Raw genomic sequence first — 14,466 nt, forward strand, 5'->3', positions numbered from 1 at the left:
AATATACAGATGAGAAACAGGGGACCCGAGTACAATTTATAGTTCATTCAACGGCGATAAGCGACTAGAGTAGCGACAGGACAGGAAGAGCAGGTAGGTGGTGGGGGACGGGCTGTAAGTTTAGATAAAGAAAGGCCTCACTGAGAAAGTGACTTCGGAGAATGGTCTGGATGAGACGGAAAGAGGGAGCCATGGAATGTCTAGAGGGAGAGATTTCCAGGCAGAGGGCACAGCAAATGCAAAAGCCCCAGGGTGGGAGCGTGCTTGGGAAGAAAGGCACGGGAGGGAGGCCAGGGTGGCTGTGGCCCGGGGGGGGGGGGGGGCGAAGTGAGGGGGGACAGCAGGAAGAAATGAGGTCGGAGAGTGAACTTGACAGAAGCTCACCTACGGAGCAGGACTTCTTGCAAAAGCAGCAGCGCCGGCACCCCTCCACCTTCCACCTGAGACAGAGCACCGAGGGCGGACTGACCTGCTCCCGGTGCTGACACCGGATCCGCAGCAGCTGCGCGTGGTGCTCCTCCTGCAGGCGCACCATCTCGGCCTCAAACTGCCGCTGCAGCCTCTCCTCCAGGTCCTGCAGCTCTGCCCGCTGCTGCCAGCCCAGCCTCCGCACCTCCTCCTCAAACCGCCTCTCCAGGTCCTCCTTCTCCTTTTGCAGTTTCTCACACTTGGCTGTGTTGAAGGCTGGCAGGGAGGGGGAGAATAACACCTTTTGAAAAACTGCTTACGCGGCACCAAAAGCTTCAAGCCCGAGTGTCTTTAATACCCACCGGCAGATCACCAAGGTTAACGTAATAACCAGGGCAAGATTCTCTTACTCTTCTGTAGAGCTTCGCAGTTTGCAAAGCGCTTTGCCTTCTACTGCATTTGGTCCTTACAACAGACCCTGGGTGTTGAGGTCGAGAACGTGAGCCCCAGGGAGCTCGGGTGACTTGCCCAAGGTCCTCCGGTGTGCAGAGAAAAGAGCTGTAAAGGCAAATTTGGGCTTTCTGACCGCAAGCCCTCTAGAGCAGGGTTTCTCTGAGAGTCCACAGACCACAGCCATCAAAATATTGGGCGTTGGTTAAAAATGCATGCTCCTAGGCACACCTTGAGTGGGTTAGAGCCCCTGGGGCAGAACTCAGGATGTACTTTTCACAAGGTCCATGGTGACTCATGTCCATCGAGGTTTGGGATCTGAGTGCACCTGGAAGCTGGAGACAGGATGGGGGGGTGGGGTGGGGAGGGAGGACACGCAGATACTGAAGGCAGTTCCCTTCGGGCTGAAATGCCAGGTGGGGCTACCTCAGAGAAGGTGCAGGGGTGATGGGGCTTCACCAACAACCAGTCTTCTCCCCCAGAAGGACTAATCACTCAATACCCCCATGCCACCCGGCACAGCCCTGGTGTGTTTCCTGTGCCGCGGGCAGGGAATGGGGACTGTGGCCCAGCCTGCTGCCCCCGCCACTGCTCTGCTTAGCGTTTGTGCCTCCCTTGGGCTGCAGGTGGGAGTGACTGCTTCCATTTTAAAGATCGCTGCCTCCACTGCAAACTGCCTTCAAGAAGGAGGAAAAACAGCTTGACAATCTTCTACGCTCAGGTCAAATGGAGTTGCTTATACCCAGCACACAAAGAAAGGCGCAAGCACACACCACGCACGTTCCGCAAGTGCCCTCCGCTCTGCTCTACAAGCTGGGGAAACATGGTCACCTACTTTATGAGGTATAAGTGCTGGGTAAGTGGGATCTACACCTGGGGCGGGAGGATGATCAGGAATACACACCCAACGTAAGTGAGATAGCATCTGAAACACCGTGATCAGAAGTCCCACCCTAAAGAGGCAGCTAATTCAAGGGCTTCTTTGTCACATTTGACTCTAAAAAAGTTCTTTAATCAAGGCTGGGATGTTTAAAAACATTTTTTTCCCCCACTGGTAAAGTGAGTGGTGGATTGGCTGGACACCACACAGGCACGTTGTCCTATGTGGACAGTATGTAAGCATCCGGCCAGCCCAGCAGCCTAAGACAAACCCCAGTGGCCTTCCTGTTCTCTTGCTTCACCTGGCCCAGGGTCCCAGGTCCCAGCATCAGGTGGAGGATTCCGATGCACAACTGTCGTTTGCAGGATCTGCCAATGTAATCAGGGTGAGCCCAGGGTGGGATGGTGGGCACTGTCCTCTCCAGGTGCGGGCAATAAGAGGACGTACTGTCCTAGAGAATTTGATAGCAATAATCCAACTGACTTTGAAAGCCCTCTGCCTTTTAACGTTACCTTGTACCAGCAATTCTGAAAAATGTTAGTGAAAAATAATCCTCCTCAAAAAAGTCTTTTGTTGGCCTAAGTTCTAAACAATTGCTACAATTACTGTTGAGGTTTTTAAAAATAATTTTTGATTTCATAAAAATCACAGAGAAAACTTGGAAGTACAGTACAAATTATTGTACAAATGACATTTGTCCCCTGAACCATTTGAGAATAAGATGCTGACCTGTTGTCTCACTAACCCTGAATTCCTTAGTGTATATTCCCTGCAAACAAGGACATTCTCCTACATAACCACCATATGATCATTAAGATCAGGACATCAACACTGATCCAATGGTGCCATCCAGTGCTCAGACCCATTTAAACCTCACCAATTGTCCCGTAATATCCTTTCTAGAAAAAGGATCCAGTTCTGAGTCACAAGTTGCATTTAGCTGTATGGTCTCCTCACTCTCCTTGAGTCTGAGACAGTCCTTGGTCTATTCTTGACTTTCGGGACCTTGGCACTTTTAAAGTCGAAAGGCTATTATTTTGTAGAATGTCTCTCAACCTGGTTTGTTTGGTAATTCCTCATTACTAGATTCGGGTCACGCATGTTTGGCAGAAAATATCACAGAAGTGGCATTGCGTTCTCATTTGAATATTAATCAATAAAAATGAGATTTCTTTTTAAATTGTGTATGGAGTGAGTCAGGGAGATAATGCTTATTACTGATTATTGCAAGGTTATACGGGAAATGATATGCGGTATAGAGGAGGCAGTATTACAGATGGTCCATCTAGAGCGTCACATATGCTAGGAATGCCCCTGAATATTGTTGTCACCTCCACCGCGAGTGAATCTTCTGGGCGAGGTTTACCTAAAGGGCAGATTGCTGGGGGTGCTAACAAGTACTAGCATGAATAACAGACTCAGTCCGAGGCTTTCTGGTGCCTGGTGATCAGGTCACGGTGGAAAAAGGTTGAGGGTTCTCCCTTACATCTGATCGCTGCAGGCTACGGTTCCTATGAAAAGGACCTGACAGTAGCTATCGGCCAAAGGGGCTCAGGTCTGGAAGCAGCAGTGGGAAAATGCTTGCTCCCGGAAGTTCTGGCTCACTGGCTGTATTAGCCTAGCTCTGGCTTTTCCCAAAGACCCTCCAGCCAGGGAAAGTTGGTAGGGGTTTCACCAAGGAATTTAGCTGGTGAAAAAAACTATCAGGATCCACAGACCAGGTAAAAGGTATATACAAAGACAGGATTAACCTGGGGTGACTGGATTTTATTTTATTTTTTTAATTTTTAAAAAGATTTTATTTATTTGAGAAAGAGAGAGAGCAAGAGAGCGTGAGTGTGTATGTGGGGGAGGGGAGCAGAGGCAGAGGGAGAAGCAGACTCCCCGCTGAGCTGGGAGCCTGATGCGGGGCTCGATCCCAGGACCTGAAATCATGACCTGAGCTAAAGGCAGTCGCTTAACTGACTGAGCCACCCAGGCACCCCCTGGGGTGACTAGATTTTTTTTTTTTTAATAGCATAGAACAAAAACCATGGAATGTCCATTTAAAAAATAGTGATTGATGGATTGAGACAAAGTCAAATTGAGGCAAATAGAGGGACGCCTGAGTGACTCAGCTGGCTCAGCATCTGGCTCTCAATTTCGGCCCTGGTCACGATCTCAGGGTCCTGAGACTGAGCCCCACATCAGGCTCTGTGCTCAGCATGGAGTCTGCTTGAGTTTCTCTCTCTCGGCCCTTCCCCTAGCTTGTGTGTGCTCTCTCTCTAAAATAAATAAATAAATAAATAAATAAATAAATAAATAAATAAATAAATAAATAAATATTTTTTAAAAAATGGAGGGAAACAGAGGAGCAGTAATTGTACCCACACTGGGGGACGGACGGGACTCATCCTACAAAACGAAGATGGATGCCACTAGGTGATGCCCGGGGATACAGAGGTAGCCCCAGGGAGGGTTTCTGGGTGCTCGAGGCCTCCTTGGAGGATACTCTTGTTTCCGTAATTTGGGTGGACTGACTTCATAGTGGTCTTTGTCCCATATAGCATGAACCAGTGGATGGGGACAAAGCAGCGACAATATGTTTGCTTTTATTTCAGGTAGGTCTACAAAGCAGTTCACAGACAGGTGACACAAACTGCCAAAAGATCATGACAGTCAGCACCATTCGTGATGAAGTACACGGAAACCAAAGTAAGAAACAATTTCCAACTAAAGGCTGAGAAAGATGAAATATTCTGATAACCGGGAGAGTCTGAAGAAAGTAGCATCCAATGGACCATTCGTGGGAATATGATGGATAAGCCGCTTTGGAGGGCAAAAATGTCTCTCAACATTTACATGCAAGGGACAGGAGCATTTGGGGGTGACAGCGAAAGGGCACGGGTGTTTTGGGGCGGTGATGAAAATGTTCTAAACAGACTGTGGTGACAATTGCACAACTCTGGATACACTAAAAACCACTGAATTGTACAGTTTAAATGGTGAACTGTAAGGTATGTGAATTCTATCTCAATAAAGGTTTTACAAAAAAGGGAAAAAATTTAAAAAATAACATGACAGGGAAAATACCTCAGAGGATAAAATGTAGATGTTTTTATAGGAGGAAAGGTCATATTCTGATTTGAAAACTGTATAAGAAGGATGAGGATGTATGCTGGCAAAATGAAACAGAAATGCAAACCCCACCACTACACTACACACGCACACACACGCACACACACGCACACACACCCTGATACATGCGGAGTATGACAGAACTTAACCGCTCTTACTGCCTCGTAACCTGAGAAAGATTGAGCATCTAAAACTCACATGAAAATAATAAAACATGTTAATCATGAATTTGGGTTTTGATAAATGTTATTTTGTATGGGAAAATTTTATTTACTATGTAGTCTTATTAGTGTCGTTAATTCCAGAAAATCAAGGCAGTAAGTTGACTCTACAGATTGTGTAGCTGGAATGAAACAGATAAAAAGGTAAAGAAACAAATGAAAACAAATCAGTTACACTGGAGAAAGAAATGACATGATGTATGCCTTTGAAGCCAACAATTTTGCAAGTGCACAAAGTGGATCTTGGATGATTACTACAGCGGGATTTGCTTTAGGGAAGTAGTGTGGGCTAGTTATAGAAATGATAAATCCAATATACATATAGGACAAATCCTATATACAAAGCAGTATAGGTAACCAGTAAAAAATAAGGTAAATCTTTTTGTGCCATCATGGAATGATACCTGTAACATATTGTTAAACAAACAAAGGCAAGATGCAGAAACAGTGTGATGGTGTAATTCTGTTTGTAATGAAAATGTATCCGTATTTCCACTTCTCTTCCCTCGGGAGATTGTGTGTTTAATTATAGGACTCACTGCCCAGTGAACACCCGCAACAATAAGCATTTAATTTAAAAAACCCCTATTATTTGTTCACATGTTTTAAAAGTTAAAAAAAAACATTTAAAAAGTACTATCATAATCGGGATGCCTGGGTGGCGAAAATATAACACTTGTAATTCACAAGCATGAGTTTGAAAAGCAAAAGCAGGATTTGACCACAGGTGGTTAAGCGTCTGCCTTCGGCTCAGGTCGTGATCCCAGAGTCCTGGGATGGAGCCCTGCATCAGGCTCCCAGGTGGAGGGAGCCTGCTTCTCCCTCTCCCTCTCCCTGCCGCTCCCCCTGCTTGTGCTCTCTCTCTCTCTGACAAATAAATAAATAAAATCTTTTAAAAAAATTACTATCATAATTAAGAAGACAGGGTTTGAAAAGGTTATGGTATCCCGTGGTCAGAATTAACAAGACTCTTCTATCTACTGCTATTTTATTTATATTAGTGGCAGGATGATTCATGGGCCTGGCAATCTATCTGGGGGCTCAGAGATGATTGATTTTCACCCCAGAGCTGTCCCTGAACTGCACTAAACCATGAGCTGTGAAGGCCTCAGTTTTGCTGTCTATAAAGTGGCAAAGTAATCATTTTTTTCACATAGAGCTCTAATCCCCAAATTCCCAGGCGCTATTAGGTACAAGCGAGGTGATACTTCTATTTTTTCCATGCCTCCATGTTGTAAGCCCTGCGCCTGCAGAAGATATTGGGTAGGAAGAGCAGCTGGGGCCCCAAGGAGGACAGCTCCAATAATGGAGTCTCCAAAGAAATAAATATCCTCTTTCTTCTGGTAAATCTTCAAAAATATATCTGTTCGGGCATTTTGCAGACAGAGATTAATGCAGGCTTATTTAGTAGCGTTACACAACATCTAGAGTCTTACTTTCATTCATTCGTTCTTTATTTCTATTCATGTGAAAGCATTTGGTACTTCATAGTGTAGAGGCAAACACCATAATAATAAATCCTTAGAACCTAGGAAGTTGAGACAATAATTTCAAGAATAACAGGATTTTGATTGGCTAAGAAAATATAACACTTGTAACTCACAAGCATGAGTCTGAGAAGCAAAAGCAGGATTAGAATCTATTGTGCAGTTTTAAATAACTGAACATATAGGGGGATGTATGTAAGAATATATACAGTGGTGTGTATGTGTATATATATATATATTATAGTACTATATAATATTATTAAAGCTGCATTTAGCACATCCTCAGACATACATAATACAACGATACCGATCTATCAGCTCATGAGCATGACACATGAAGATGTAGCGATCCTTGGGACACCGGCAGAGGACACGGCTGTGGCACCATTTGTAAAAACATACTGTGAGGACCACAGCTCATAAATCAACTGAGAGGAGAACTCAGTGAGTAAGATCAAGTTTCTTTAAACAATTGCCCAAAATGTCTTTTGAATAATTGCAACTTTTTATTGTTTTGCCAAAGAGGTAGCAAAGATGGGTAAACACAGTTCTGGCTCTACAGCTCATGACAAAAGTGTAAGGAATAATATTACACTGCCTTTTGCATCATAGGGAGTGCTTTAGCTGTAACAATTACAAAATCATCTAAATATAAAGAAATGAGGGGCGCCTGGGTGGCTCAGTTGGTTAAGTGCCTGCCTTGGGCTCAGGTCACGATCCCAGAGCCCCTGGGATCAAGCCCCGCATCAGGCTCCCTGCTCAGCGGGGAGCCTGCCGCTCCCCCTACTTGTGCTCGTGCTCTCTCTCTCTCTCTGACAAATAAATAAATAAAATCTTTAAAATAAATAAAGAAATGATACTCTGTATAAATAAGTATTTATACAGTATATAAGTATTATAATAGTATAAGTATTAACAGTAAGCATATTACTTACTAATATACTTAATAAGTACATAATAAGTATATAATAAGTACATAACAAGTATGTAAGTATACTAGTATGTTCTATGTCAGTATATAAGTCTTATAATAGTCACTGAATTCATATGTTGAAGTGTTAATGTCCAGTACCTCAGGATGTGACCATGTTTGGAGACAGGATTTTCACAAAGGCAGTGAAGTTGAAACGAGGGCATTAGGGTTGGCTCTGATCTAATATGACTGGTGTCTTTATAGGACACGGACGCCTATGGAAGGAAAATGATGTGACAGGGAGATGGTGCCCATCTGTAAAACCCAAGAGGAGAGAGCCTCAGAATGACCAGTCTGTCAACCCCTTGGTCTAGCACTACCAGCCTCCAGGACCGTGAGAAAATGGATTTCTGTTGTTTAAGCCCCCCAGCCTGCAGGACTCGGCAAGTGCAGCCCCACGTAACTAATGCAGTCCCCGTCGTCACATACAGATGGAGGGGGATCCCACAGTTACAGAGATGATGAAGTTGTTTCTTTGGGAGGTGGGGGGTAATTAAACAGACATAACTTTCAAGGAAAAAAAATTAAAAATTACCCATAATCTCACTACAAAAAAGATGAAACTTTCAGTTGTATCATCCCTTCATCGTTGTTGCAGATGCGTGATTGCAGATGCATTTTCATGGCTACCTTAGATTCTCACTACAGTTGATATGTCCTTATTGCTGGAAATTTGGTCTGTGTCACTCATATATTATTTTGCTTTTTTCATTAGGATAAATCCCCAAGAGTGGAATTACACGGGGTTAAAGTTTATGAGCATCTTCATGCTGTGAGGTTTTTTGGATGGCAGTGATTCCGTAACAAACCAGTGCCCACTAGGGAGAGCCATACTGCCTGAAAACATGCCCTCTGGTGGCGAATGCCTTTGTCTACACTTGTCAGATCACCGTGACAGGCGGGAGGCAAACAGGATTGGTCTGCAAACACGCTGCCGGGGTCCTGGCCACACTGTCCTTCACAGCCCTACCCTCAGTTTCTCTGTAAGAGCTTCCTTTTGATGAAAATGTCAAGGAGAGAGAAAAGGAGGGGCTGGAAACGGAACACGAAAGGTTCAGGTACAGAGTAGAAATGAGGCAGAAGGAGTCAGAGAGAGAGTCCTGGGTCTCCTGTCAGCTTTGCCGGTCCGGGCAGCGCCTCCGGGGCCTGGGGACAGAATGGGCACTCGCGCTGTGGAAATCACAGCCTGCACCCGACATGTCCGGCACCACCTAGGTGGGTTCTATTACCCACTGTAACCCTATTAGGTGTCCAGTAAGAGCCTGATGATCTCCGTTTGCAGGGAGCAGGCGGGGGCTGAGAAAGGGCAACTGCCTGGGCCGAGGCCACCGTGCGAGTGGGCTAGGCCCGACAGAGCAGGTGCTCACTGTTCTGAATTGCATCTCTTTACCTGTCTGTGTCCCTACCAGGGGGACAGGGTCCTATCCGTAGGCAGGCCGACAGTCAATAGACAGTAACTAAACTTACCGAGCACCCGCCGTGTGCCACACACCCCCCCCATCCTAGGCACAGTGTGAACAAGACACGGTCATGGGGGCAAATAAATAAAATGAGCAAAACTTTTAAATAGCAACATTTTAGATAGCTAAAGCTTTCAATAACTGCAGAGAAGTAAAAGAAGGACGGCGCTAGCAAAGGACCAGGAAAGGGCAGGTTAGGCGGAGCTGGGATGGACAAGGGAGGTCCCTCTGGGAAGACAGCACCCAGTTAGCTGTGAATGACGAGAAAGAGGCAGAGCGCCGAGAGCTGGAGGGAGGGCGTCTCATGTGGAGGATCCGCAAATGCAAAGGTCCTGAGCCCAGAACGTTTCGGAGTACATAAGGAACAGAAGGACTGCCATGGGGCTCGAGTGTCCGTGACAGGGAGAGTGGAGGGAGGTGAAGTTCAAGAGACAGGCAGGGTCAGGTCATACAGAGCCTGTGGTCTCTGGGGAGGAGTTGGAGGTCTGCTCTGGTACAGTGGGAAGCGCAGACAGTCTCAAAGAGGGGATAACAAGGGCCAAGGAAGCTTTTACAAGATCCCTCTGGCAGCTGTGTGGAGAACGGAGTGCTGGAGGCAGGGACAAGAAAACAATGAGGAGGGTGCGTGTGGAGTCCAGGCGGAGTTCATGGTGACGGGGACTGAGGCTACAGCAGGCTGAGGAATGGATGGATGTGCGCTGCATTTGGGAGGCAAAGCCACCTTGACGTGCTCGTGGAGTGCAGGAGGGAGATGAGGGAAGTCGGGAAGCATGAGTCGGGCGACCGGTCTGAGCAGCGGGGGCTGGTGGTGCCATTTCAGGAGATGGGAACATAGGAGGAGTCCCCCTGGGAAGAAACACCAGGCATTAGGCACCAAACAAACCTTTCCTGGATTCATAGATGAATTCATACACATCTGAGGGCCAGCAGTTCACAAATGCTCTGGGGGGATTCTCCTCTGGTCCACTGTACTCAGGAAGGGCTTTCCTGGATTTTGTTGAAAAACACAAAACTCAGGACCCTGAATTTTGACAAGCCACTTTAATGATGAACGATGAGGCGTTGTATGAGGGTGGTTCGTACGCTGTGGTCTATTTTACAAAAGTGTTGAGGTGTTCAAAGCCTGACACCTCGGGATAGACTCTAGTTATTAAATCTCTCCCAGGGAATAGGGGCAGTTTGACAGACGTGCTTTTCTCCCTGCGGGGGTGGACATGGTTTCTGGAAGAATCCGCAAGATCTGGCCGTGTTAAGAGAAAAAGCATTTTCCAGATGTTAGGAGTTTTGACAGCTATGTGACTTAAAGGTGTCTTCCCAAGGTGTGTTTGAAAGTGCCTGAACATTTTACTTACCGGTGGGTCAAACTTTGGGACCACAGCCCTCAAACTGGATGATGATGTATAAGAGACCTCAAGATTCCCAAACACATGTCACGATGTGCCAAAGCATTGTACTAAAGCCCCCTCCGCACCACGGACACTTCCACCCAGGACTAATAGTGAACAAGTCTTCCTGCGCCCTGGACCCTGAAGAGCAGAGTTCCCACACACCAGAAGGTGAGGATGGTGGTGGGGGCCGGGGGCGCAGGGGAGAAGCGCAAGTCCAGGGGGAAAGCAGCGTGGCGCCTGGGGAGGAGAGGGGACACGGGCAGCGAGCAGCCTTCAAGGGGAAGCAGGGGGGCCGGGGGAGGAGCACTGGCCTCCAGATGGGGCTCAGCTCCAGCTTCTGTGGACACCTGCTGTGGGAGTTTTAGCATCTTGCTCAACCTCTCTGGGTTTCAACATTCTCATCTATAAAATGAAGAGGTTGTGTACAGCACTGTTCTGGGCTGAATTGTGTCCCTGATCCCCCAAATCATATGTTGAAATCCTAGCCCCCCGTACACCTCAGGATGTAACTGCTTTTGGAGATAGGGACCTTGAAGAGGTGATTAAGTGAAAATAAGGATTTTTCAGAGGGACTGATGTCCTTCTAAGAAGAGGAAGAGATAGCAGAGATGCACATGTTCAGAGGGCAGGTGAGGACACAACAAGACATCCACCTGCAAGCCAAGGAGAGGGGCCTCAGCAGAAAGCAACCCTGGGGCACCCTGCTCTGGATGTCCAGCCTCCAGAATTATGGGGAAAGAAATTTCTGTGGCTTAAGGCCCCCAGTCTGTGGTGTTTTGCTACAGCAGTCCTCGCAGACCGATTACTACGGGCACTTTGAGTGCTAAGCCCTCTTCCGTCCTAGCATTCTAGAATTCTATGGATATTGTAATGGTGACCCAGGTCATCAAGAAGAGTCTTCCCCTGAAGAAGACAGGGAAGAGTATATCATTTTTTTTTTTTAAAGATTTTATTTATTTATTTGAGAGAGGGAGAATGAGAGATAGAGAGCACGAGAGGGAAGAGGGTCAGAGGGAGAAGCAGACTCCCTGCCAAGCAGGGAGCCCGATGCGGGACTCGATCCCGGGACTCCAGGATCATGACCTGAGCCGAAGGCAGTCGCTTAACCAACTGAGCCACCCAGGTGTCCCATCATTTTTTGTTATGATCCCCCGCATGGTCCCCTAAAGATATAAACTTCATCTGTAGGAAAAACGTACACAATCACTCATCTCCATGACATGAGACATTAAGAGTGATATCAATGCTTGGCATTTGTATGTGTTTTCATTATAAAGTTCTTTAGCGCACAATACTACCTTGTTTAATCTTCCCAGCAAATTTCAAAGCTGGGCAAAGCAGGCATTTCTGTTCTGATTTTATAGAAGAGGAAACAGGGGTTCAGAGGGGTGAAGTCACTTGTCCACGTTGACACAGCTAGAGAGGGACAGTCAGGATTCGATCCATGGGAATCTCGAGAGTGCTCTTTCCAGTAATAACTGGACTGCTATTCTGCCTTACATTTTGGAAGAAGGGGAAACAAAGAGATATAAGGAAAAAAGATAGAGAAATCCCAGTTAGTAAGACTCTTTCACAGTAAGAAATACCTCGTGCCATTTGTATGTGTTCTTTAAGACAAAGGATGAGCATTTCAACAAATGGATACTGACTGATCCCGAAGGTGAATATAATGTGCAATGTGTATAGGTAAGCTTCTTGGTGTGAGAGGAGAAAAACACAAGGATGATTTATGGAGGCAAATGAGGAAATGGAATTAAGAGGGTGGTTATAATCATATGTTTTGAAAAGCAAAACAATGCTATCTACATGAGAACTAATAACATTACTGCCCATCAGGAGGAAATGGCTTGATGGGGAAATGGTTTTTGCACAGAGTCGGTTCTTTCTTTCCTCCAGGTTAATTTGCGCTTGCGGAGTTTTAAAGGCATCTCCAGGGCACACGCTCATCTAACACACTCCACAGCGACTGTCCTGAAGGCCCAGCTTTAGATGGGACAGGTAATGGCTTTGTGTGGTTGCAGGGAGTATTCACTGCTTTTAGTTTTTTCTTCTCCTTGCAAAATGGCATTGAAAAGATGACCCTTTAATTTTATCTTAAATTAGTACTTGTTACATAAATTATACAAGTAACATCCTCTCCATGTTGAACATCCCTTTTAGAAGGAACTGTTAATAATGTCCTGAAAAATGTTTAAACAGAGCATAAGCTGAAGTTCTGGGCTGCTATTCACTGTGGAGAACTTGACCTACAGAGATTTCTAGAAAATGAACTCCCAGGACCCTATCCTTAAAGAAGCTCCACAGCTTGGAGTGACCCTATTCTATAGCAAGTTGCTAACTTCAATCTTCTATTCCAGAGTTTGGGTGGCCCCCACTCCTAGGTGGGTATGAAGATCAACCGGCCACTAGATAACGTATTTTAATGCATTTGGCAGTAATCGGCATAAATATATTCATTTCTTCCTTCAGGTTGTCAAATGCATGCATCACCGGGCCTTGGGTATTCTGTGTTCTTCACAGGATTTGGGAGATAGCTTTCTGAGGTTTTCCCAGACCTATGATCATTTTTATTTTCTGTCCAACGCTTTATTGCCTTTACTTTTTCACAGGAATGGAGGATTAATGTTTTAAATCTTCAGGAGTTAATTTTTTAAAAGATGGGCATTTCCCTATTAACTCATCTCAGCCTCTCTTCATTACTACCAAATACATCAAATCAATTCTAAGGAACAAAATGGACCACCTCAAATTCTTCCTATCTGCGAATTTTTAGGCACAGACACAGAAGAAGCAAAGTTTTTAGGCAATATGCAATTGCCCAAGAGTGGGTTTAGGATTAATGGAAATACCTGCCTGATGCCCTGGCTAGCCCTGTTGCCTTTATCAGTGGACTCCCACACCACTTAGCACAACGCCAGGCAGCTTTCCATAAACACGTGCTTTCTTGAACAAGGCTGAGGGATCACTTCCTGCAGAGTCAGCCAGCCAAGGAGAAGGCAGCATGGGAAGCCACTCCTCTTTCAGGATGCCTGGAGTGTTCTCACCTTCAGACTCCAAGTTATCCCGGTTCCTGGGTTGGTGTCTCTACCGTAGGGGTGAACCCCATTTAATTGGCAACAGTGTCCCCTGGGACGTGTCTTGCATAGAACAGCCACCTCGCTGTATCCAAGGGAATCATGACATCCATGGTGGCGGCTTCTTGCCAACATGCAGACTGTTCTAATCTATAGTCACCAAAACTGAGGGAACATTCAGAAAAATGACTTTCAAATAAAAAATGAAGACAGCTGTACCTCACAGAGCAGAGCCAGGATGAAATATGGTTTATGTGTGAAGCACCCAGCATAGTGTCTGGCTGGCTCAAGGCTGGCCCTCACCAGGCGGTGTGCTGATGCCTTCCTGCTCAGAGTGTGGTCCACTCACCCGGGGGCTTGTTAGAAAAGCAGAAGCCCAGGCCTAGCTCAGACTGACTGAATCAGAACCTGCGGGTGACCAAGATCCCAGGAGATTCCTATGAGAAGCGCTGTCTGAGGTCCATGGGGTACCTGAGGGCATGCAGGAGGTGAGATGTCATCCTTAGTGGCGCTCCTCTCTCTGAGCACACAACTGCTAGGTGAGTAAGGAGCTGACTTCAAGGCTATTGATATAGTAAAAATTCCCAGGACTGAAAACCTACAAGTACGCCCTTTGTCCACACTTAGCGTTCGGTGAGGATGTGTGGCACTGAAGCAGCCAGTCTAGACCAAGACACCTGCACCAGGCCTGCAGGCTGTGAGGTGGGCTGAGGAGTCAGCATGGAGGATGGGGGTGGGTCTGGCTTTATGAGCTGGTCGAGTAAAAGGAGGAGTGACTGATGAGCTTCAGAATATGAAGATGGAAAGAACAGCAAGTTAGAGAAAATAAAATAAAATCTAGGTGAGACCAGACGATGAATCACACTGACCCCTCTACAGGGTAGGAAATAGGGGCTGGGTGTGTAATCCCAAACAGAACCCAACAATATCATGAAAAGGTTACAATTTTAAGGGCAGCCTACCTGATTGCCAGGTATAAAGTATACAAATAGAGATACATGCACCTGT

The 14,466-nt window shown here is 46.1% G+C and overlaps 1 protein-coding gene across 8 annotated transcripts in view; it reads right to left on the reverse strand.

Annotated features, from left to right (window-relative positions):
* Positions 1 to 14,466, reverse strand: part of MTUS2 (microtubule associated scaffold protein 2) — a 594,294-nt gene that overhangs the window by 25,010 nt on the left and 554,818 nt on the right. For all 8 annotated transcript variants that reach the window (XM_027590976.2, XM_027590979.2, XM_027590973.2 and 5 more), the window contains one exon: positions 470 to 684. In XM_027590976.2, the coding sequence (XP_027446777.1) occupies positions 470 to 684 (215 nt within the window). The remainder of the gene's footprint in view (positions 1 to 469; positions 685 to 14,466) is intronic.

The sequence above is a fragment of the Zalophus californianus genome, chromosome 3, assembly GCF_009762305.2.
Source record: "Zalophus californianus isolate mZalCal1 chromosome 3, mZalCal1.pri.v2, whole genome shotgun sequence".
Classification (NCBI taxonomy): domain Eukaryota; kingdom Metazoa; phylum Chordata; class Mammalia; order Carnivora; family Otariidae; genus Zalophus; species Zalophus californianus.